This window comes from Erythrolamprus reginae, chromosome Z (assembly GCF_031021105.1).
Source record: "Erythrolamprus reginae isolate rEryReg1 chromosome Z, rEryReg1.hap1, whole genome shotgun sequence".
NCBI classification, from domain to species: domain Eukaryota; kingdom Metazoa; phylum Chordata; class Lepidosauria; order Squamata; family Dipsadidae; genus Erythrolamprus; species Erythrolamprus reginae.
The window spans coordinates 60,080,460-60,103,750 of record NC_091963.1 but is presented as its reverse complement, the minus strand read 5'-3'; the positions used below and the strand labels follow the sequence as shown (position 1 = coordinate 60,103,750).

The 23,291-nt window shown below is 43.5% G+C and overlaps 1 protein-coding gene across 3 annotated transcripts in view; it reads left to right on the top strand.

Annotated features, from left to right (window-relative positions):
* The window catches only part of CUL1 (cullin 1), a 128,922-nt gene that overhangs the window by 17,427 nt on the left and 88,204 nt on the right, over positions 1-23,291 (top strand). For all 3 annotated transcript variants that reach the window (XM_070766814.1, XM_070766813.1, XM_070766815.1), the window contains exons 2-3: positions 2,022-2,311; positions 12,577-12,751. In XM_070766814.1, the coding sequence (XP_070622915.1) occupies positions 2,172-2,311; positions 12,577-12,751 (315 nt within the window). In that variant the 5' untranslated portion in view covers positions 2,022-2,171. The remainder of the gene's footprint in view (positions 1-2,021; positions 2,312-12,576; positions 12,752-23,291) is intronic.

Here is a 23,291-nt window from a genome sequence, read left to right as displayed (position 1 = left end):
TACAAAATATAAAAAGTGTCACAGTTCCAGCCTGCAGGCATAAAGCCTAAAACTTTGAAAGCAATGGAAGAAACATTAAAACAACATTAGGCACTAATTCTTTGCAAGTGGTTCTTTGCATAGAAATATTTATTGAAAGAGGTAGTCCTAAAAAACAAGGTCCTAGTAGTAACTAATGTAATAGGCAAAACTGTAAAAAAAATAAAATTTTCCTGTAAACAAAGTATAATTGAAAAATTTAAAATATTCTTATTCAAGAGCTGCTTCTGGTGGGGAATGGCAGCCTGATAATTTTTAAACCCTGCATGAACATGGTATATCAGCTGTTATGAAATACATATCATTGTTGAATCCTTAAGGTTGATCCATCAATGTTTTGATAAAATTAAACTCACTACAATGGATTTACATATTAGTGCTAGGATATTAACACTTGCAGGGTTTTAAATGTGTGAATTGGTTATTTGATACACAACTGTATCAAATTATACTTTGAAGCATATCTATAAATGTGAAATCCATCAGCAATTTCTTGAGTGTACACAATTCTTTGAAAAGATGCAACTGATCTCTCAGTAGGAGACATATGAGCAATTCCAGACAATCTGAAGAATCTTTCTGCTTGGATTTGATGGGTTGCACTACCCTAATTTTATATAAAAATACTGTTAAGCTGATTACCACATTTATTATTTTTGCATTATTTAGCATTTTGACATCCCTGCTTGAGAAAGGTTATTACTGTATAGATAGTCCTTGACTTAATGATCAATCCAAAAAAGGGGTTTTATGGCTCAGTTTTGATAGGTTAGGGCCCCCTGCAATCATATGACCAAAACTTGGATGCTTAGCAATCTAACCATCTCTATATGTTTGCAGCATCCCACAGTCACATCACCTGCTTTGCCCAAATGCACCATTTTCAGGTTTTAGCAAAACTGCATTGATAAGCCATTGATTCACTTAATGACTGTGGATTCATTTAATAATGTGCTTAATGATCATCACAAAAAAAGATTATTTTGCAACTGTTATGACAACTGTTATGGATTACCTACATTATATGTCGAGGACTACCTATATATTAGTAACATGACTTTTTGTAGCATTATAGCAATACAGTCTTGATTTAGCAGATCCTCATTTATTAAATTTTAGATTTTGTTTTCTTCTATTTAGTCATATTTATTTCTCCTGGATAAGGCCCTTCAGTTCTCTTAGTAAGATTTTTAGAAACGGTTTGTCATTGTCTTCTTTCTAGGGCTAAGAGAAAGCAACTATACCATAGTCACCAAGTTGGACTAGGACTAGAACTTGTGATTTCAAACAGATGCTCTTGAGCATTTATGTTACACTGTTTCCCTAAACTTTGAATGTAGTGAAATGAATTTACATCCTCCTCCCCTAAATAAAATACTGCATCAGTATTTTATTCTAATATTTTTTTATTCATGTGGCTTTACTCACTATCCTGATTGGAGAAAGAAAGAAGCCTGTATCCTTCCTCATCCTCAAATTGGAAAACTGAGGGAAAAGATTCCAACCAAATGATGCTTGCATGTTCTCAGTATTTCCTCAACTCTTGTGTACCACTTTTGAAATATTACTTCTTGTTCTTTACTGCTTGTGACAAAGGACTTTGGATGCTATTTTCAGCTCTTTAACTTGATATCTTCTTCCTCACCCTTACAAACCATTGAGTAGCATTGCAGTTTTCATCCCACCTGTCACATGTTTGTTTGAATTGGCTGGGAAGTATCTTTTTCTTCCATCGCCTTTTATCTGTCTCTTGCCAGAAAAAAATATTATCCCTCCTCCCTCTGCCCAGGTTTGTGTATGTGTATGCTTTTATAAATGCATACATGAACCCAATTCCAGTCTTTTACTAAGAAAACCTTTGTAAGTCTCTCATGGTTTATTTACATTTGATGTTGTGGTTTTACAATGGCTTCTTCTAGCTAGTAATAAATTTAAGTTCTCAATTGAATAAACACCTGTTTTCTTTTTCTCCTTCCCTACAGAGGTTTTTGTGAGACAATAACAGCCTTCATATAAAAACATTTTTTCTGCGTGACTTGATAGAATTTGTAATGTTGACTTATTTCTACCTCTGATGGAGGATTAATCAGATTTGTCACTGCTACACTGGAAATCTTTGAAGAAAATTTAAAATGTCATCAAATAGGAGTCAGAATCCTCATGGACTTAAACAGATTGGTCTTGATCAGATATGGGATGATCTAAGAGCTGGCATTCAACAAGTTTATACAAGGCAAAGCATGGCTAAGTCCAGATATATGGAACTCTATACGTATCCTAACAAGTATTCCTAAATAAGAGGCTTTAATGGTTTCTGCATCATACTCTTACTCTGTTTCATAATTTAAACAATGTGTGAGGTTTGGGATATGAATTTATTAAATGCATTATAACTGTCATGATTTTGACTGCCATTGCAAGATTTCTTCAGAATGTTCTAATGAGTAGGAGTTGATGTTGGTATAAATCAGGTGGGTTCCAATTTTTTTTATTTCTACTCTCTGGGCATGGTTTGATGGTCATGTGATGGTGGGCATAGCTTCGTGGTCATGTGACTGGGTGAGAATGTTTGGCAGCACGTGACTAAGTGGGAGTGACTTTGTGGTCAAGTGACTGAGTGGGCATGGCCAACTTGACGTCACTCACGTCAAGGGTTTGGTTAGGGTGCCTGGTCTCTCCTCACCTCAAAGACCTCAACAAAATACATTTTCCCTGTCTATTTACTACTAATGAACATCCAAAATATACTATTTAATCCTACCTATTTTCCCCAAAATAAGACCCTGTCTTATAATTTTTTGAACTGTGAAATAAGCGCTTGGCCTTATTGCCATGTACTCAAAAGCCCAATTGGGCTTATTATTGGGGATGCCTTACTTTTGGGAAAACAGGGCATGCATATATGCTATATGTATACATACATATTACACACAGGCACACAAAAAGATACATTATCTACTGTATATACTGTATGTGTATGTACACACACACACACACACTTCTAAAACTACACATTAAACCTCACTGCATTTGGAAAAAAACACCTAGAGTCCACTTTCTGCCACACATTTAATCGTAACTTCTGTACGTTAGAACATTATACATGCCTTCAGATATTCTTCCCTAGCTTGCACATGACTGTTAGAGCCAGCTAATGTAATGGATTAAGTAAAATGTGGTGAAACTCACTTAACAATCCTCTTGCTTAGCAACCAAAATTTTGGGCTCAGTTGTCCTAAATCCAGGACTATCTCTGCCTTCCTCTGCATGGCAGCCTTGTGTTAGTAAACTCCTCCTTTCTGGCAATTTTCCTCTCTTAAGAGGCACCAAAATAATCCAGACAATCCAGCCAAGGGATTGGACTAGATGACCTCCAACATACCTTCCAGCCCTAAATTCCTGTGCTGTTTCAAAGTATCTTCTGAAGCCATGTCTAGTGACAGAGTTTGTAGTGCTTTCTTCCTCTTCTTTCTCCTTCCTTCCTTCCCTCCTTCCTCTTCCTCTTTTGTTCTCTTTTTCTTTCTCTTTCTTTCTCTCTGTCTTTGTTTCTTCATCTTTCTCTTTGTCTCTCTCTCCCTCTTATTCTCTTTTTCTTTCTCATCTCTCTTTTTCTCTTAATACCCTATATGAGCCCTACTGATTGAGATAAGTGGATTTTATTAATATGTATCTTCATGTGATCTGCTGCCTCTGCTATAAGGAGTATGCCAGCAAAGGATTTAGAAGTCTTGGATACCTTAACAATTGAATGGTTAATATCACAGAGGTAATAAAAATGATGTAGGAGGTACATTAAATCATTTGGTTTGAGTCGGCAACCCTAAACACTCAAAGAGCCATTTGGACCTATTTTCCACAGAAAACAAAACGCTGAGAGCCACAAATGCTGAGTGGGTTAGGCCAATCTGACATCACACACTCCCACCCAGTCACATGAACTCCCTTCACATCCTTATTCCTTCCTTCCATCCATCTCCTTTCTGATTTTACTTTTCTTCCTCTCTCAGATTTCATTTTTCTTCCTTCCCCCTCCTTTCACCTTCCTTCCTTCCCCCTCCTCTGATTTTACCTCCCCCTCCCTCCTTTTTCTCTCTCTCTCCATCTCTCTCTCTCTCTCTCTCTCTCTCTCTCTCTCTCTCTCTCTCACACACACACACACACACACACACACACACACTCCTACTCACCTAATCTGGGCACAGAGTATCTGTTACAGAGCTTTTCATTTCTCTCTACAATACATCTGATACTAATCAATACTCTATCAACTATATAAATCCTATACCAATTTACTTGGCAGTAAGGCTATTCTCTTTTAGTGGGATTTACTCCTAATAGATACACAATCATTATTGCAGGCAGGCAGCTCGCTCAGTTGTATAATGTGCTCTAAGTAAAAAATTCTACATTAAGGAAATGTATACCTAAACAACAGAATATAGGAACAAAAAATCATAACAATAGTCTGACCTATCCTTGTCCCCCCCCCCCCCCCTCTTTGCTTTCTTTTGTTTTCAGGGTAGAAGGGAAAACCAAATAAAAATGAGAAGGAGGCAAAGACAGAAAATAGGAGAAAAGCATTTTTCAGCTGCTTTCTGGGACTGAAAAGTTGAGGGGACCCAAGCAGGGGTGGGCTCTAATCTTGCTACCGGTTTGCTTCCTCAAGATGGTGACCGCATGTACAGTGCCCAAAACTTTGCTTCTGCACATGCTGAGAAAACGGTGACATAATCATGATGTCACCAGCACGTATATGTAGTGTGTTTATTATAGGAAGGACCAGTCAGTCATGTTCCTGTGAGGAGAATTCTGTAAAAATACTCTTTGCAGGTAAATTAAGCAAGGATAAACTGTAACAAATAATGTTCAAAACCTGTTTAAAATACTGGTGAGAGGTGATACAATCTGCTTTTGCTTCCACTGCAAAATGTGTCATGTATATATTTTGTTAGCCTTTATTATTTGTATACCTAATTAATTAAATTCTATAGTTGCCCAGAATACTATAATATAGAATAACCAGTTGGAAGGGCTGATGGTGGTCTTCTAGTCCAACCCCCTGCTCAGGCAGGAAGCCCTATACCATTTCAGAAAATGGTTGTCCAATCTCTTTTTAAAAATTTCCATTCACAACTTCTGGACGCAAGTTGTTCCACTAATTAATTGTTTTGTCAGGAAATTTCTCCTTAGTTTTAGGTTGCTTCTCTCCTTGATTAGTTTCCATCAATTGCTTCTTGTCCTGCCTTCAGGTGCTTTGGAGAATAGAATGACTCCCTCTTGGAATGTTGGAACAGTGCTATTATGTTATCTCTAGTCCTTCTTTTCATTAACCTAAGCCTGTGATGGCAAACCTATGGCATGCATGCTAGAGGTGGCACATATAGCACACTGTGGGCATGCATGCTGTTGCCAGCTGATCTTCGCAGGTGCTGGAGCACCAGAAAACAGCCTAAAAACCGACCCCAAAACAGGAATATGTGCCCCAGCCAGCTGGTTTTCAAGTTTCCGGCGCTCTGGCACGCGCACATGCAAGTGTATTCCAATCTAGGAATACACAATTCCAGCAATTGATTTTTATATGTTTTAGCCTCTAGCCTCCTAATCATCTTTGTTGCATTTCTATGCACTCTTTCTAGAGTTTCAGCATATTTTTTACATTTTTGCGACCAAAATTGAATTCAGTATTCCAAGTGTGGTCTTACCAAGGCATTATAAAGTAGAATCAGGACTTCGTGTAATCTTTTCTATTCCTTTGTTAATGCAGCCTAGGACTGTGTTGGCTTTTTTGGCAGCTGCAGCATAAACTGCTGACTCATATTTAAGTGATTGTCCACTAGGACTCCAAGATCCCTCTTACAATTACTGCTGTTTAGCCAGGTGCCACCTATACTATTCCTGTGCATTTGGCTTTTCTTGCCTAAATGTAAAACCTTACTTTTTAAATTTCATTTTGTTACATAGGGCCCAATGTTCAAATCTTTCAGAATCTTCTTTATCTTAAGCCTGTCTTAATAGAGTGTTGGCTATTCCTGCCAGCTTTGTGTTGTTTGCAAATTTGATGTCCTTGTGTCGGCCCCAATAATTAGATGTACACAACTTGTTTAATTCATAACATTATTTAATATATATAAATGTTCAATATAGGATAGTTTAATAAACCTTTAAAGAGTATTTACAGTGAGAGAAGCAAACTAGCAACATTTTATCATTTGGCTAAAATCTCAGAGCAAAGATAACACTGTAACAGTTACCAGTTGTAGACAGAGTTCTTAGATGAAGTCCTCAATAAAATAACTTGAAGTGCCATAACGGTAGCAGCGTCAAAAAAGTAATTGTTTAAATCCAAACTAAAAAACAAGAGACAAGACAAAATGATTACACAAGGCATGGCTTTGTTACTCTGCAACTAGTGGGGGAGTGCCTCACCCTTAAATAGTGTAAGGTCATGACCCAATGACCCAGCAGCATTACCTATGGGTGACTCCTCTTCCAGCCAATCAGACGTCTCTCTTCCTTGACCTTTGCACTCTGGCATCCAGAAGAGGTTCCATCTCTGCCTCTGATTCACTGAGCCCTGGACCTGTTGTGTCATCATCCCCTGATTGGCTGAGTGAAGAAAAAGGAACATTGAATTTGATGTTGATTGTGTTTCCTTGCCGACTGGAAATACAGTGGTCCCTCGATCATCGCGAGGGTTCCGTTCCAGGACCCCTCGCGATGATCGATTTTTCGCGAAGTAGCGGTGCGGAAGTAAAAACACCATCTGCGCATGCGCAGATGGTGTTTTTACTTCCACCGCCGCCCGCCCTTCGCCCGCCCACCCCGTTGCTCGCGCCTGGGGTTTCCCCGCGCGCGTGCCGCCCGCCCGCCCACGCCGTTGCTGGGGCTGCTTCCCAGCTGGGAAGCGGAGCTGGGATGTCCCCAAGCGCGCGCGCGTTGCTGGGGCGGCTTCCCAGCTGGGAAGCGGAGCTGGGGTTTCCCCAAGCGCGCGCGCACCGCCCGCCCGCCCACGCCGTTGCTGGGGCCGCTTCCCAGCTGGCAAGTGGAGCTGGGGTGTCCCCGCGCGTGCCGCCCGCCCGCCCACGCCGTTGCTCGCGCCGCCGCTGGGGTCTTACCGGGGCAAGAGGGGGAAGACCCAGGGAAGCCGCCCAGCAGCTTATCTGCCCGGCGGGAAACTCCACCATCTACGCATGCGTGGCCATAGAAAAAAGGCACGCATGCGCAGATGGTGTTGTTTACTTCCGGGTTGAAAACTCGCGATATAGCGTTTCGCAATACTCGAGATCGCGAAACTCGAGGGATCACTGTATTTCACATTTTTGTGATTGGTTTGGACCTCGATCTGGTGCTGAACTCCTTCAAGATGATGGTGCCACATTTCAAAGGCCATTTTGATGGGTAAGAGTAGTATGCACAAGGAAATAGAGTTATGCCATTCACTTGAGTCTGCAATAGTACGGCACCGACAACAATATCCTAAGTGTCCACCTCTGCAACAAAGAATCTATTTAGGTCGGAATTTTTCAAGATGGGCTCACGCGTGAAGGCCTCCTTTAAAGTCTGGAAGGCATGTTGTTCAGCTTCGCCCCATTGGAAAGGAACTCATTTCTGGAGCAACCGAGTAAGGAATGTGGTCAGAATGGCAAAGTGAGGAATTAAAGTCCAGTAATAATTGGCAAAGTCCAGAAACCTCTGCACATCTTTGACTCGGCGGGGAGCCTGCCAGGTTGTCAAAGCTTTGACCTTGCCAGGGTCCATGGCTATGCCGTGCAGAGAAATGGGGGGGACTACAAATTCTATAATGTCTTGGTAGACATTTCTCCAGCTTGGCATACAAGTGATGTTCCTGCAGGCATTGCAGGACCTGACGTAAATGGTGATCATGACACGTACGAGAGGGGGAGTGAATCAAAATGTCGTGCAAATATACAACGGCAAACTGGTCCAGCAACTCACGAAAATGTCGTTCATAAAATGCTGGAACACAGCTGGGGCAACCTAAGCGGCATAAAGGTATATTCAAAAAAGTACATACCACATTCCAAACACCATTTTTCACTCATTCCCCTCCCATATCCTGACTAAATTATATGTTCCTCTCAGGTCCAATTCAATTAACACTGTCGCTAACCGAAGCCTCTCCATTCGAGGATGAGCGGCAAGGGGTATTGGTTGCGCACGGTTAGGGCATTGAGCTTACGGTAGCCATGACATATATGAAACTCCCCTGACTTTTTCTTCAGGAACAGAGCTGAAGCTGACAGAGGTGACTGGGAAGGCCAAACCCAGGGTCATTTTTCCCCCACAAAGACCTTTAAGGCCTCTAATCCAGGTTCCCACATGTGCCCAGTAGGGAATGGTACATTGGGAATTATGTCAATAGAGCAATCATAAGGCTGATGCAGGGGCAACTGATCTGCCTCCATTTTGCTAAAGACATTGGCGTAATCCGTTAACTCCACCAGCAATGTCACTTCCGATGAACCCTGCAATGTGCCCACACAGGTCAGATGTCTATGGTCTGCATATTGCCAGCTGGGAAAAAACACAAAGTTCTGTGACCATATGATACAAGGATCATGTGCCCTTAGCAATGATAGATCCAACACCAGTGGCAAATGCAGACCTGTGGTGATGTAGAAATGGATGGTTTCCTCATGCTGTCCTTTCACCAAACACAATGACTGTGTCATAAACTTAATCGGTCCAGACAACAAAACCCAGTCATGAATGATCTGGACAATCATCGGAGGGTCCGCAGGGCACAATGGCACATTGGAATGGCGAGCAAATCCCTTGTCCATAAAGTTTGCAATCACCCCAGAATCTACTAACGCATGTGTTTGCAACCCCACAGACCTGTTGGTGATAAAATCCCACATGTATAAAATCAAATGTCAAGGGGGCCCAGGATCTCCATCCACAGGAACAGGTTCCATTTTGTGATATGCCCAAGCCAGCGTTCCTCCTAGGCTAGGCTCCTGCCGTTTCCCAATAAGATGGGGGCTGTCTGGATTGCCATAGCATAGCAATCTGACCGCCACACCACAGTTTTTTGGGGGGCAATTGAAGGCAAAATGTCTGGGCTGCCTACAATATAAACACAACTCCCCCTTCCCGTGTCTAAGGTTTTCCTCCCCAGACAAGCGAGGCCTGGTTGACCAATGTCCATGGGCTCAGCACGTGGAGTGGGAGCTGGATAAGCTACTAGTGACACAGAATGGATCAGATGAACACGAGGCAGAGGTGCAGGAACAAGATGGAGTTGGTTACCTCATGGTGCAGTGGAGGCTGATGAAGAGGTGGAAATTGGCCTAGCTGCATGCCGAGATTCTCTGCATTGCAAGCGAGCATCAATCTGCAAACACAGATGTATCATGTCTGTCAGGGTGTGAGGAATCTCCATGTGAGTCAGCTCATCCAGCAAATTCTCTGATATAATCCATCCAGGAGAGCTGACTCATTGCATGTGGAATCCTGGCTTAGAAGGCAAAATTCACTAATGTACTCCCGGAGAGGTTTCTGATCATGCCTCAGCTCCTTTAATCTCCGAGAGGCTATTTGGACCTTAATGGGATCCACAAACATCTCCCCAGATGAACAGAGAAACCCTGAAAATCTTGTAGGAGTGGACTATTACTCACAAATAATGGTGTGGTCCATCATGCTGCCGAGCCAGACAATAAACTGATGATAAACCCCACTTTATCTCTGCCATGGGGAATGTCCTCTGGCCTTGAAGATATAAACATTTGGCATTGTCCCAAGAAGGCCAGGTACCTAGATTTATCCCCATTGAATTTGTCAGAGCTGGCATGAGATCTAGTTGAGCTATCTGGCCTTGAAGGAGAGCCATCTGAGCTGTCAATGAGGCATTCTCCTGATGAAGTTGCTCCATTGAGCCAGTGGGTGTGAGATGGGGGCAGAGAAACAAACTGATCTGTCCTGGTGTCGGCCCAAAAAATTAGATGTACACAACATGTCTAATTCATAACAGGATTTAATATATACAAAAGGTTTAATATAGTAAAAGCCTTTAAAGAGTCTTTTCAGCAGAGAAGCAAAGTAGCAATATTTTATCATTTGGCTAAAATCCTAGAACAAAGATAACACTGTAACAGTTACCAGTTGTAGCCAGAGGTTTAGATGAAGTCCTCAATAAAATAACTGGAAGAGCCAATAGCATTAACTATATAGTCAAGAAAATAACTGTTTGGATCCAAACTGAAAAACAAGAGACAAGACAATGATTACACAATGCATGATGTTCATTTTCTGCAACAAGGTGAGGCATGTCTCACACTTAAATAGTGTGAGGGCGTGACCCAATGACCCAACAGCCTTCACACTCTGGCATCCTTCAGAGCCCTGGACCTGCTGTGTCATCCACTGATTGGCTGAGCCCTGGACATGTTGTGTTGTCACCTGATTGGCTGAATCCTGGACATGCTACTCATTCCTGACAGGAAGTGCTGAAGGCCCTGGCTCCTCCTCATTATCACTGTCAGGTGCTATATCTTTGGACTCAGAGTCCATAACTAATTGCGCAGAATGTGAGCAAATCATTACACCTATCTTATAGAGTGTTGGTTATTCCTGCCAGCTTTGTGTTGTTTGCAAATTTGATGAGTTTCTCAGATATTCTATCATCTAAATCATTTATTAATATATTGAAGAGTACTGGGTCTAAGACAGTCTTGAGGTACTCCACTGCATACTTCTCATGTAGATGCAATTCCATTAAGGACTACACCTTGAGTATTTTTTGTCAACCACTTACAAATCCACCTGCTGGTGATAATGTCTAACCCATACTTTGCTATCTTATCTAGTAGTAGACTGTGGTCTACTTTATCAGATGTCTTAATGAAGTCAAAGTAAATTATATCCACAGCTTTTCCCTGGTCCACTAATTTTGCCTCTTTGTCAAAGAATGCAGTAACATGATCTGTTTTTGACAAACCCATGCTGGCTTTTGGGTTATGATTTTGTTTGTCTCTATGTGTTTGCCAATTTGTTGCTTGATTATCTTCTCTAGAATCTTTTCAGGCATTGATGTAAGACTGATAAGTCTGTAGTTTGCTGGATCCATTTCCCCCCCCCTTTTTTTTTTTGAAGATGGGAACCACATCAGCTCTTTTCCTGTCCTCTGGTAGTTCCCCAATGCTCCAGGATTTTTGAAAGAGATTTTTCAATTGTTCTGAGATCATATCTGCCAGTTCCTTCAAAACCTTGGGATGTAATCCATCTATCCTGGTGATTTTAACTCATCTATGGTGGACAGGTGCTTTTTTACCATTTTGTTGTCTATTTTAACGTATTCCTAATGTGTTTTTTATGGTGCTATTTTTGATAGTTTGGACTTTTTTTCCTTTTGTGTAAAAACATATGCAAAAAATGAATTAAACAGTTCTGCTTTCTTGTTTTTGCTCATCACCTTCTTGCCATTAATTGACTAATTCTTACCTGTTGGAAGAAGCTTTTTTGTTATTTTTTACTTTTGTTACAAGCCTGGGTTCATTTTGAGTTTTAGTTTTCCTGACTTCATTTTTGGGAGGCTTGGGCTATTTGCTGATTGATATTTTGCTTTAGTTACGTGTCCCTCTTTCTGCTTTTTACACTTTTTGTCTTTCAATTTATTAGAGAATTCTTCATGCAACCATGCTGGTTTCTTTTGAGAGCTGTTATTTTTCTTCTTCATTGAAATTGTGCTAGAATGGGCTTTTATAATCTAACTTTTCAAAATTCCTCAAGCTTCTTGGGTTGTTTTCACCTTTAGGATTCTTATTGATGAACTCTTTCCCAAGTTCTTTTTAAGTTTATTGAAGTCTAAAACTCTAGTTTGACTTTGTTCTATTGCTTGTGCTTGCATAATATTGAATTCCAATATTGCATGAATACTCCCCCTGCCCCCCAAGATTCCTATAAATAACACGTTCTATCATTTCATCTCTATTATTATATCATCAGTTGTCCCACTTGGGCAAGTGATCCTGGATGGTGAACAGTCATAAAAACAAAACTAAATATAAATATATATGGCAGTCATACATAGAAATTTTGCTTATTGCTTATTTTGCACTTAATCGTGCAAAGAGTAGAACTAGAAAGTTACACAATTGCAAGACAAAACTACCTTTGACATAATGTGATTTCCAATATACAACTTACTGTTAAGGAACCTCTCTCAAATATTCAGTCTAATTTGGCTATATTGTAATCTATGAATTAGGAATTCCAGATTTATACCTCTGCTGCGAATTCTCACCTGGGCCATTGTTTATTCTCACTGTTTGCTTTGATGATATAAGAATTCTGATAATAACTTTTACAAAGAATATTGTAAGAATTGTAGAAATCGTTGAATCCAAAGCAGTTCATTGAAAATTAATGGGGCATGAATTATCTGATTTGGTGATCTTAATTTCATGATTTAGTATTGAGTGTGTATATATATTATGAAGGTATGCATTCAGTATTAATTTAATGTTTAATTATAATATGTAGTATATAACCTATCCTTAACTCTTCCATCAGTCATGTTTATAACTACTGCACTAGTGTACATCAGTCTAATCAAGCCCGTGGAGCTGGTGTAACCACTTCTAAATCTAAAAAAGGCCAAACACCTGGAGGAGCTCAGTTTGTTGGCTTAGAATTGTACAAACGACTTAAAGAATTTCTGAAGAATTACTTGACAAATCTCCTTAAGGTAAGACAATAATTTTATCTTTTGGAAAATGGACTTTAGTATAAATTCTATCTTAGAATATCCGTAGATATTTATTTAGTTTATGGCATCTTTAGTTTATGGTATTTATGAGCCGGGGTGGCATAGCAGGTAGAGTGCTGTACTGCAGCCACTGAAGCTGACTGTAGATTTGTAGGTCAGCAGTTCAAATCTCATCACCGTCTCAAGGGTTTTTTTTCTTTTTCTCTTCTTTTTAATTTTTTAATTTTATTTTATTTTAGCTACTTACTAAAAGGAATTATTATTAATTGGGCTAATTGGGACATTGATGATAAATTATTTGGATTTTCCTCCTCTTTTGAATTGATATGGTTAGATCCCTGTAACAGTTAGATAAAATTTAAGAATTAGGATGGGGAATTCGGGTTTCTTTCTTTTCTTTTTTAAAGGGCGATTACAATAAAAGTAATGGTAAGAAATATTTATGAAATTAATATTAAGGATATATTGAGGAGATTGAAGTATGATGGCCTAAATCAGGGGTCCCCAAACATTTTACACAGGGGGCCAGTTTACTGTCCCTCAGACTGTTGGAAGGCCGGACTATTAAAAAAATCCTATGAACAAATCCCTATGAACACTGCACATCTTATTTAAAGTAAAAAACAAAATGGGAACAAATACAATATTTAAAATAAGAAGTAATTAAGTAATAAAGTAATTTATACATTTTTATTAACAAGTAAATTTAAACTTAAATCAAGAAACTCCCTCCATTTCTCCTTCCTTCCTTCCCTCCTTCCTCTCCACTTCTCTCTTTCCTCTCTTCCCTCTCTTTTCTTCCTTCTCTCTCATTTGTTTCATTTTCCTCTCCCTCCTTTTCTCTCCATAATTTTCTCATTTTTCTCTTTTTCTCTCTCTCACTCTTTCCATCTCTCCCCCTTTCTCTCTTCCTCTCTATCTCTCCCTCTTTCTCTCTCTGTCCCTCTCTCTTTCTCTCTTCTCTTTCTTTCTCTCTCTCTCTTTCACGCACTCTTTCTCTCTCCCTCGTTGTATCTCTCTCTCTTCCTTTCTCTCTCCCCTTTTCACCTTCTCTCTCTTGCTTTCTTTCTCTCTCTCACTCTATTTCTATCTCTCCCTCTCTCCCTTTTTCTCTCTCTTGCTTTCTTTCTCTCACTCTATTTCTATCTCTCCCTCTCTCTCTCCCTCCCTCTCCCTCTTTCTTTCTCTCTCACTCCATTTCTATCTCTCCCTCTTTCTCTCTCCCTCTCTATCTCTCCCTCTTTCTCTCTCTTGCTTTCTTTCTCACTTTCTCTCTATCTTGCTTTCTTTCTCTCCCCTCCTTTTTTTCTCTCTCTCTCATATACCACGCTGGCAACAGAGAGAGAAAGAGAGAGTGGAGGGTGGCTTGCCGGTCCATGGCCCCCTGGATGAGCAGCTCTGCATGGTCCCAGCACTGGATTTCGCCGTCACCTCCGCCTGGCTCTCCAGCTAACCCCCTGAATTCGCCCGAACGGAGGCGGCGGCGGTTTCAAAGGACCAACACACGGTCCTTCTTGGTGCTGCATTGCTGCAGCCTCCAAGCTCCGCTGCTGTCCTCGGGCACTGTTACTTCTAAGCTGCGCTGAGAGAGAGAGAGAGAGCGGAGAGTACCGGACTTCACCGTCGCCTCCGCCCCCGTCCGGCTCTCCAGCTAAGAGGCACAGTCACGTCCACCTCTTCGCCCTCCACGGTGCCCAGCGCCCAGCCCCACGCCGCCTCCTGGTAGCGCGCCTGACCTCTTCCTGCAGGAACAGGTGGTGGGGTGGAAGTGGTTGGACTTATCTACATGCGCGCCTGCTGACTGGGAAGAGGGGAAAGAAAAAAATCTGCGCCTCCAAAGAGGAGAGGGGGGAAAAAAGAAAGAAAAAAAGAGCTCCAACTTGGTGGAAGGCAGGAGTGGAGAACCGAGCATGCTGCAGCAAGTTTGCTTGGCTTTCTGGGGCTTTTTTTTCTCCTCCTCCACCACCCCTGTCTGAATGTCGTTTGCCGCTTAGGAGTGACCCTCTCTAGGGCTTGTTGTGGATGCGGTGTGGATGAGGGGAAAAGCCCAGCTGCCCAGGAAAGCACATTTGGAAAGTCTCTGCGGAGAGCCAAAATCCCAACGAAGCTTCTTTTTTTTTCAGTAGTCGGTAAGGAGGCGAAGAAGAGGTTGAACTGGTTTTGCTAATTCGCGCTTACGGCTTTCCCCCTCATCTGCGCCGCATCCACAACAAGCCCGAGAGAGGGTCACTCCTAAGCAGCAAACAACATTCGGAAAGGGGTGGTGGAGGGGGAGAAAAAAAAGCCCCAGAAAGCTAAGCAAACTTGCTGCAGCACGCTCGGGGGAGAAAAAAAAGCCCCAGAAAGGAGTAGCCGCCTTTTCGCCAAGCAAACTTGCTGCAGCACGCTCGGTTCTCCCCTCCTGCCTTCCGCCAAGTTGGAGCTCTTTTTTTTCTTTCTTTCCCCCCCCCTTCTTTGGAGACGCAGATTTTTTTTCTTTCCCCTCTTCCAAGTCAGCAGGCGTGCGTGTAGATAAGTCCAACCACTTCCACCCCACCACCCGTTCCTGCAGGAAGAGGTCGGGCGCACTACCGGGAGGAGGCGGTGGCCTGGGGCCGGGCGCGGGGCGCCGTGGAGGGCAAAAGGGTGGACGTGGCTGCTGCCTCTTTGCTGGAGAGCTGGACATGGGCAGAGGCGACGGCAAAGTCCGCTGCTGGGGCCATGCGGGGCCGCTCATCCAGGCGGCCGTGGACCAGCAAGCTGCCCTCCGCTCTGTCTATCTTTCTCTCTCAGCGCAGCTTAGAGGTAACATTGCCTGGGGACAACAGCGGAGCTCGGAGGCTGCAGCAACGCAGCCCCGAGAAGGACCAGCTGTTGGTCCCTTGAAGCCGCCGCCGCCTCCGTTCAGGCAAATTCAGGGGGGTTCCTGAATCTCCCGTCCATTCACCATGGAGGATGAGGTGAGGAGGAGACGGTGCAGAGGCAAGGGGCGGGGAGGAAAGCGGGCCTGTACCTTGCCTCTGTACCGCCTCCTTGCTCAGCAGCAGACCGTGGTGAATTGACAGGAGATTCGGGAGCTTATATCTATTGATAAAATCTCGTGCGCTCCCCATGGGCCTGATAAATTGCCTCAGCGGGCCGCATCCGGCCCGCGGGCCATAGTTTGGGGACCGCTGGCCTAAATGATCAGATGTAATAAGAAAAGAAGCAGCTAAAAGAAACTTTAAAATGCATATAAGAAATTTGAATGGTTTTTTTTATCCAGATGTCAAATGTATAGGAGATAACACTGGACAGATTATGAATACCCAATCCAAATATTTTACTATTGTATTGTATTTTAAGATTGATGGTATATTATATTGCATGTGTGGTTGTGAAAAAAAATAAAACACTTTTGCTGAAAAAAAAAAGTATCAAAAGATAGTACAGAAAAACTGCAAATACCAGCGTTGGCACAAAAAAGCTGGTCTATTGAAAGAACAGCCTCAAAATTCATAGTTTCAACAAGAATGGTTAAAGAATACAAACTCTGTAAACAGTTTGTGGAATTCTGAGCAAACCAGACAAGAAGAAAGGTAAAGTGTTACCAGAAGAAACAAAAAAGAAAGTTATTGCCTTCTTTGGCAATGATGAATTCAGTAGACTGTGCCCAGGGAAAAAGATTTTGTATCTGTCAGATCTGGCACTAAAAAATTCAAATGTAAAAGCACTTGCTGCTTAGCGATCTGAAAAGAGCCGGGGTGGCGCAGAAGGTAGAGTGCTGTACTGCAGGCCACTGAAGCTGACTGTAGATCTGAAGGTCAGCAGTTCATATCTCATCACCAGCTCAAGGTTGACTCAATCTTCCATCCATGGAGACTTGGAGCAGAGGAGAAAAAGTGATTGTGGATCCAGAGAAAGAACTGAGAGTGCCAGCCAGTGGCAGTGGCTGGCACCAAAGATCCTGAAAAACAACATACTTGGACTTCTCCTTGGTCATTGAACTTTTCTCCCCAGAACTCACTCTTTAGAACTGGTGCTGTATTGCTGACCTGATGGAATATCATCTTAATTATTTCCTATATTTTTTGCACTCTATAACTTTAGCACTTTATAACTTTAACGATTTTTTAATAATTATATGTTATTCTATTAAGATCTTGAGAATAACTTAGTGTTAATTGGTATCCTATTTTAGTGTAATTGATCTTTATATTGTTTTTTAATTGAATTTATATGGAATTTTTAATAATTAATATTTTAGCTAATTTATTAGAAGGGGTTTTTAAAACTAATGAATTATTGGGGTGGGTATGATGATATGTATGAAATGAATGACTGTTATGGGTGGGCTGGGTGGGACTTTGGTATGGATGAAATAAATGGAAATGGTATCAATGGTTTGATTAGCCTACCTGACACTGGAGAGGCAGGAGGGGAGGGGGCACCGATATCTGAGGTGGTAGAGGGTCGGAATATTCCGGTCCTGCTGGGGAGAGGCAGATATGGCGGGGGCCACAGAGCTAGCCGTTCCAGGGGAACAAGAGATCGTTGCTTAATAACGATCCCTTGTTGCGGCTCTGTGAACCCAATCCTGGGTGCTGGTGATGAGTGTAATTCTGGCCCTGGGCTCAAGCTGCTGCTACTCAATGCCAGGTCGGTGGTAAATAAAGCTCTCCTCATCCGGGATCTGATCCTGGATGAGGAGGCCGACCTGGCATGTGTTAGTGAAACCTGGCTGGGCCCAGAGGGAGGAGTCCCTCTCTCTGAAATTTGCCCAGCCGGGTTTCAGATATGGCATCAGCCTCGACCCCAGGGAAGGGGGGGAGGAGTGGCTATTATAGCCAGGGAGAGCCTTGGCTTGCGTAGATTCGTTGCTCCAGAGATTGCGGGTTGCGAGTCCCTCCTGGTGAAGTTGGACTTAGGGGTCCAGGTGGGCTTGTTTCTCACGTACCTGCCTCCCAGCTGCGTGTCACAAGCCCTGCCTGTGCTACTCGACGAGGTAGCCGGGTTGGCAGTGGGGTTCCCCAGACTTATTGTCTTGGGGGACTTTAACCTGCCGTCGCTCGGTGAAACCTCTGGACTGGCACAGGAGTTCATGGTAACCATGACAGCCATGGACCTGACCCAAGTAGTACAGGGTCTGACTCATGAGGGAGGGCATGCACCCGACATGGTATTCCTCTCTGAGCAACTGAGTAATGGTCTGAGACTAAGGGGCTTAGAAGTGTTGCCTTTGTCATGGTCGGACCATTTTGTACTGTGGCTTGACTTGCTGGCTCCAATCCTTCCCCGCAGGGAGGCGGAACCGATTAAGCTGTTCCGCCCCAGACGCCTGATGGACCCAGAGGGCTTTCAGAAGGCGCTTGGGGTTATTCCAGATACACTCGTACACAGTTCGGCAGAGTCTCTGACTGAGGCCTGGAACAAGGCTGCAGCGGAGGCTCTTGACCGAATTGTGCCGTTGCGACCTCTCCACGGCACTAGACCCCGTAGAGCTCCATGGTTCAACGAGGAGCTCCGGGAGTTGAAACGCCAGAAGAGACGTCTAGAGAAGCGATGGAGGAAGAGTAAGTCCGAATCCGATCAAACACTTGTAAGAGCACATGTTAAGACTTACAAAGTGGCGCTCAAGGCGGCAAGATGCGCGTATCATTCCGCCTTGATTGCATCAGCGGAATCCCGCCCGGCCGCTCTGTTTAGGGTGACCTGCTCCCTTCTTAATCAGGGGGGAGTTGGGGAGCCCTTGCAGAGTAGTGCCGAGGATTTTAACACGTTTTTCGCTGATAAAATCGCTCGGATCCGAGCGGACCTCGACTCTAATTGGAATACAGAGTCGACTGACAACGAGTCAGTTGAGGTGACTGGGGCACGTACTTGTCCACCTGTCTGGGAGGAGTTTGATCTGGTGACACCTGATGAAGTGGACAAGGCCATTGGAGCTGTGAGTTCCGCCACCTGTTTACTGGATCCATGTCCCTCCTGGCTGGTTTCGGCCAGCAGGGAGGTGACACGGAGCTGGGTCCAGGAGATTGTCAACGCTTCTTTGGGAAGGGGGTCCTTTCCGGATCCCTACAAGGAGGCACTTGTGCGCCCAGTCCTCAAGAAGCCTTCCCTGGACCCAGCCATTCTCAATAACTATCGACCAGTCTCCAACCTTCCCTTTATGGGGAAGGTTGTTGAGAAGGTGGTGGCGCTCCAGCTCCAGCGGTCCTTGGAAGAAGCCGATTATCTAGGTCCTCAGCAGTCAGGATTCAGGCCCGGCTACAGCACGGAAACTGCTTTGGTCGCGCTGATGGATGATCTCTGGCGGGCCCGGGACAGGGGTTTATCCTCTGTCCTGGTGCTTCTTGACCTCTCAGCGGCTTTCGATACCATCGACCATGGTATCCTTCTGCGCCGGCTGGAGTGGTTGGGAGTGGGAGGCACTGTCCTTCAGTGGTTCTCCTCCTATCTCTCTGGTCGGTCGCAGTCGGTGTTAGTGGGGGGGACAGAGGTCGACCTCTAGGTTACTCCCTTGTGGGGTGCCTCAGGGATCGGTCCTCTCCCACCTACTATTTAATATCTACATGAAACCGCTGGGTGAGATCATCCAAGGGCATGGGGTGAGGTATCATCAGTATGCAGATGATACCCAGCTTTACATCTCCACCCCTTGTCCAGTCAGTGAAGCAGTGGAAGTGATGTGCCAGTGCCTGGAGGCTGTTGGGGTCTGGATGGGTGTCAACAGACTCAAGCTTAACCCGGATAAGACGGAGTGGCTGTGGGTTTTGCCTCCCAAAGACAATTCTATCTGTCCGTCCATCACCCTGGGTGGGGAGTTACTAACCCCCTCAAAGAGAGTTCGCAACTTGGGTGTCCTCCTCGATCCACAGCTCACATTAGAGAAACATCTTTCAGCTGTGGCGAGGGGGGCGTTTGCCCAGGTTCGCCTGGTGCACCAGTTGCGGCCCTATTTGGACCGGGAGTCACTGCTCACAGTCACTCATGCCCTCATCACCTTGAGGCTCGACTACTGTAATGCTCTCTACATGGGGCTACCTTTGAAAAGTGTTCGGAAACTTCAGATCGTGCAGAATGCAGCTGCGAGAGCTATCATGGGCTTTCCTAAATATGCCCATGTCACACCAACACTCCCCAGTCTGCATTGGTTGCCGATCAGTTTCCGGTCACAATTCAAAGTGTTGGTTATGACCTATAAAGCCCTTCATGGCACTGGACCAGAATATCTCAGGGACCGCCTTCTGCCGCATGAATCCCAGCGACCAGTTAGGTCCCACAGAGTTGGCCTTCTCCGGGTCCCGTCAACTAAACAATGTCGTTTGGCGGGACCCAGGGGAAGAGCCTTCTCTGTGGCGGCCCCGTCCCTTTGGAACCAACTCCCCCCAGATATCAGAGTTGCCCCCACCCTCCTAGCCTTTCGTAAGCTCCTTAAAACCCACCTCTGTTGTCAGGCATGGGGGAATTGACATGTTCCCTCCCCCTAGGCTTATAAAATTTATGCATGGTACGCTAGTGTGTATGATTGGTTTTAATTTGTGGTGTTTTTTAAATTAACTTAAATATTAGATTTGTTTTACATTGTATTGTTATTGCTGTGAGCAGCCCCGAGTCTGCGGAGAGGGGCGGCATACAAATCTGATTAAACTTAAACTTAAACTTCCGAGGTGGGTAAAATGAGGACCCGGATTGTGGGGGCAATATGCTGGCTCTGTTAAAAAGTGCTATTGCTAACATGTTGTAAGCCGCCCTGAGTCTAAGGAGAAGGGCGGCATAAAAATCAAACAAACAAACAAACAAACAAATAAATAAATAAATAAAAATATATGTTGAATATTGTACTTGAAATGGGCCAGAAGTGGGTTTTTCTAAATTTTGTTAATTAAGGCCAAAATGGTGTATCACTGTTGGCTCACCAGGTATGCATTCAGTGTGTGTTTGTGTCATTCATCAAAATGTGAAGCTTATGCTTGCTGGAAGCAATCTGCTGAAAGAAGATTACAAATCACTGATGGCTAAAACCGTGCCATTTGGAAAGCAAAGAATGCATGCTTCACAGATGTGAAATATGTCTAGGTAAAGATGTGCTTGAAAATTACCTGACAGAAGTGTACAGTGATGCTGATCCAGATGAACAAATTGAATTTAAGCGGTGGGTTCATATAGATCGCACCACAATGGAGACCATAATTATGTCTGTTGATGATTTTGCATCAGTGCTTGCATTGAAAGTTTCTGACCTGACAATCCACCATTACATTTCCAAGCATCAGATACAATACTTAAAAAGTGTAAAAGAAAACCTAAATCCTTATGAAATTGTGGTTCTGATGGACTTTGCTGAAAAGTACTCATTTATTGTCCAAGATGCTGTTCAAGGTTTCCACTGGGACTACAGTCAAGCTACACTACATCCATTTGTTGTTTACTGCCACGATGCTTCAGGTGAAATTCAGTGCATATATGTTTGCATAATAAGTGACAGCTTTCAGCATGATACAGTTGCTTGGAATTCTTGGAAAAATTGGTCATGTTCTTGAAAAGCACAATTGGTGAAATAAATTATGTAACACTGCACTTTAGTGATGGTTGAGCTGCACAATAGAAGAACTTTAAACACTTTGCCAACTTGTGCTATCATCAAAAAGATTTGGGAATAAGAGCACAGTGAAATTTCTTTGGCACAAGCCATGGCAAGTCTCCGTGTGATGCCATAGGTGGTACAACAAAGTGACTAGCAGCTCAGGCTAGTTTGCAATGTCCTAAAAAAAAAGACACATTCTCACAGCACAAGGCTTGTTTGAATTTTGCGAACAAAAAATAAATAAAATCAAGTTCATTTTTGTTTCCAAGGATGAAATTGAATCTTCATGATCTGCGCAAGAAAAAAGATTCAGTAAAGCTTCCACAGTTGCTGGAACTCATGAAAATCACCAGTTTATTCCAATTGACGTGAACCAAATTTCATTAAGTAGGTTGTCAAATTATCCTTCTCATTTGTTGCCAAGCTTTGTAAGTCAGAGGACACAGTGAGTGTACATGGGATAAATGTGCCTGAACCTCAGCTTGGTCAGTATATTGCCTGTGCTTATGACAACGAATGGTGGATTGGCAAAATATGTGACACATCATTTGAAAAACATGATGCCTTGATCAACTTCATGCATCCATGTTGTTCTGTCTGGGTCCCCCCAGACGCCAACACCAACCAAAAAGAGTAGCCAGACACACTGGTAAAAAGCAAAGGCAGTTTATATACTGGAAAGCAAACACAGGTAACAAAAACTGTTCTTACAGACAGGAACACGATGAAGTTTCACAGAGGTTTCATGAAGGCCAGGCAATAAAACAGGATTCTTGCTGGCAAAAACAACACTGGAGATAATAAAACCCACGCCTCCCCCAAGTCTTTCAGCCTTCTAGGCCACAAGCCAAGATCAGAGACGCCAAGAATCGAAGCAAGGTCACAGGACTCCCAGTTGATAACTCTCCACAAGACTGTAAGGGCGGGCCTGCCTTTTCAACCCTGCTGAGGAGAACCACACCCAAACCCAGCTGTTGCCAATTCAGGGATGGAAATACCTTTCTAATTGGCCCCTTCTTTGAGCTGCTCGTCTCTGCCTCATGTCTGTTATAGCCTGTGCGTCTTCATCCAATGAATCCAGGCTACTAGCTGGGGAGAGGCCCCCCCCGGAGGTCTCAGGCTGCTCTCCCTCCTCCTCCTCCTGACGTTCCTCTCCTCCGTCTGCCTGGTCCTCCCCCTCCTGGTCACTGTCCTCCTCCTCTGGGCATGGATCCGGCAGAGCTCCAGCCGGTCCCTGAGGAGCCTCAGGCTGAATCACAACACATGTGGGCCTGCACAATCATTTCACTGGGCTAGCAGAAGAGATTCCTGTTGGATTCCTGAATATTCTAGCAGTTCTTCCAGTACCAGCAACTACAGCACTTGAACAACAGTATAAATTACCAAAAAAGCAGCTAAAATTATCAGTGAAAAATTCTTGTCTCTGCAGCACTGATGTTTTACTACAGCTTGGGAACCATTAAGACACCTTCTTTAGGCTTGGGAACCTCATGTAAGATGCCCACCTTCAGGCATGTGAACCTGAGCCAAATTCCCCACATGTGGCTGGACATGCCTGGCTGTTGGGCGTGACCTCTTGGCGATGAGGTTGCCATTTCCTAAAATGAAATGGTAGTGGCATAGCCACCATGGACCAACGCATGTTTAAAGCACCAGTTGACTTATACAGCCATTAGAAACATCAATGGGACTGTTTCCTCTATCATGTAACAATGCTGACAAAACCCCCTTTTTTTTCGACCTTTATATGAAGAGACACCAGAATTAAAATAATACATTCTTAAAGAAGAGAATCTGCTTTTTCGCATGGTGCTAAATTAAAGAGGATTGAAGCTGTCCCACAGGATCAAACAGGGCATCAAAGATAGCCAACCCATTAAATACCAACTTTGAACTTTTTTATATTATATATTTATATTTTTTTCAACAACTTGAAAGTGTTGCAAATTCGAAGTCCTCATTGCAGCTGTGTAT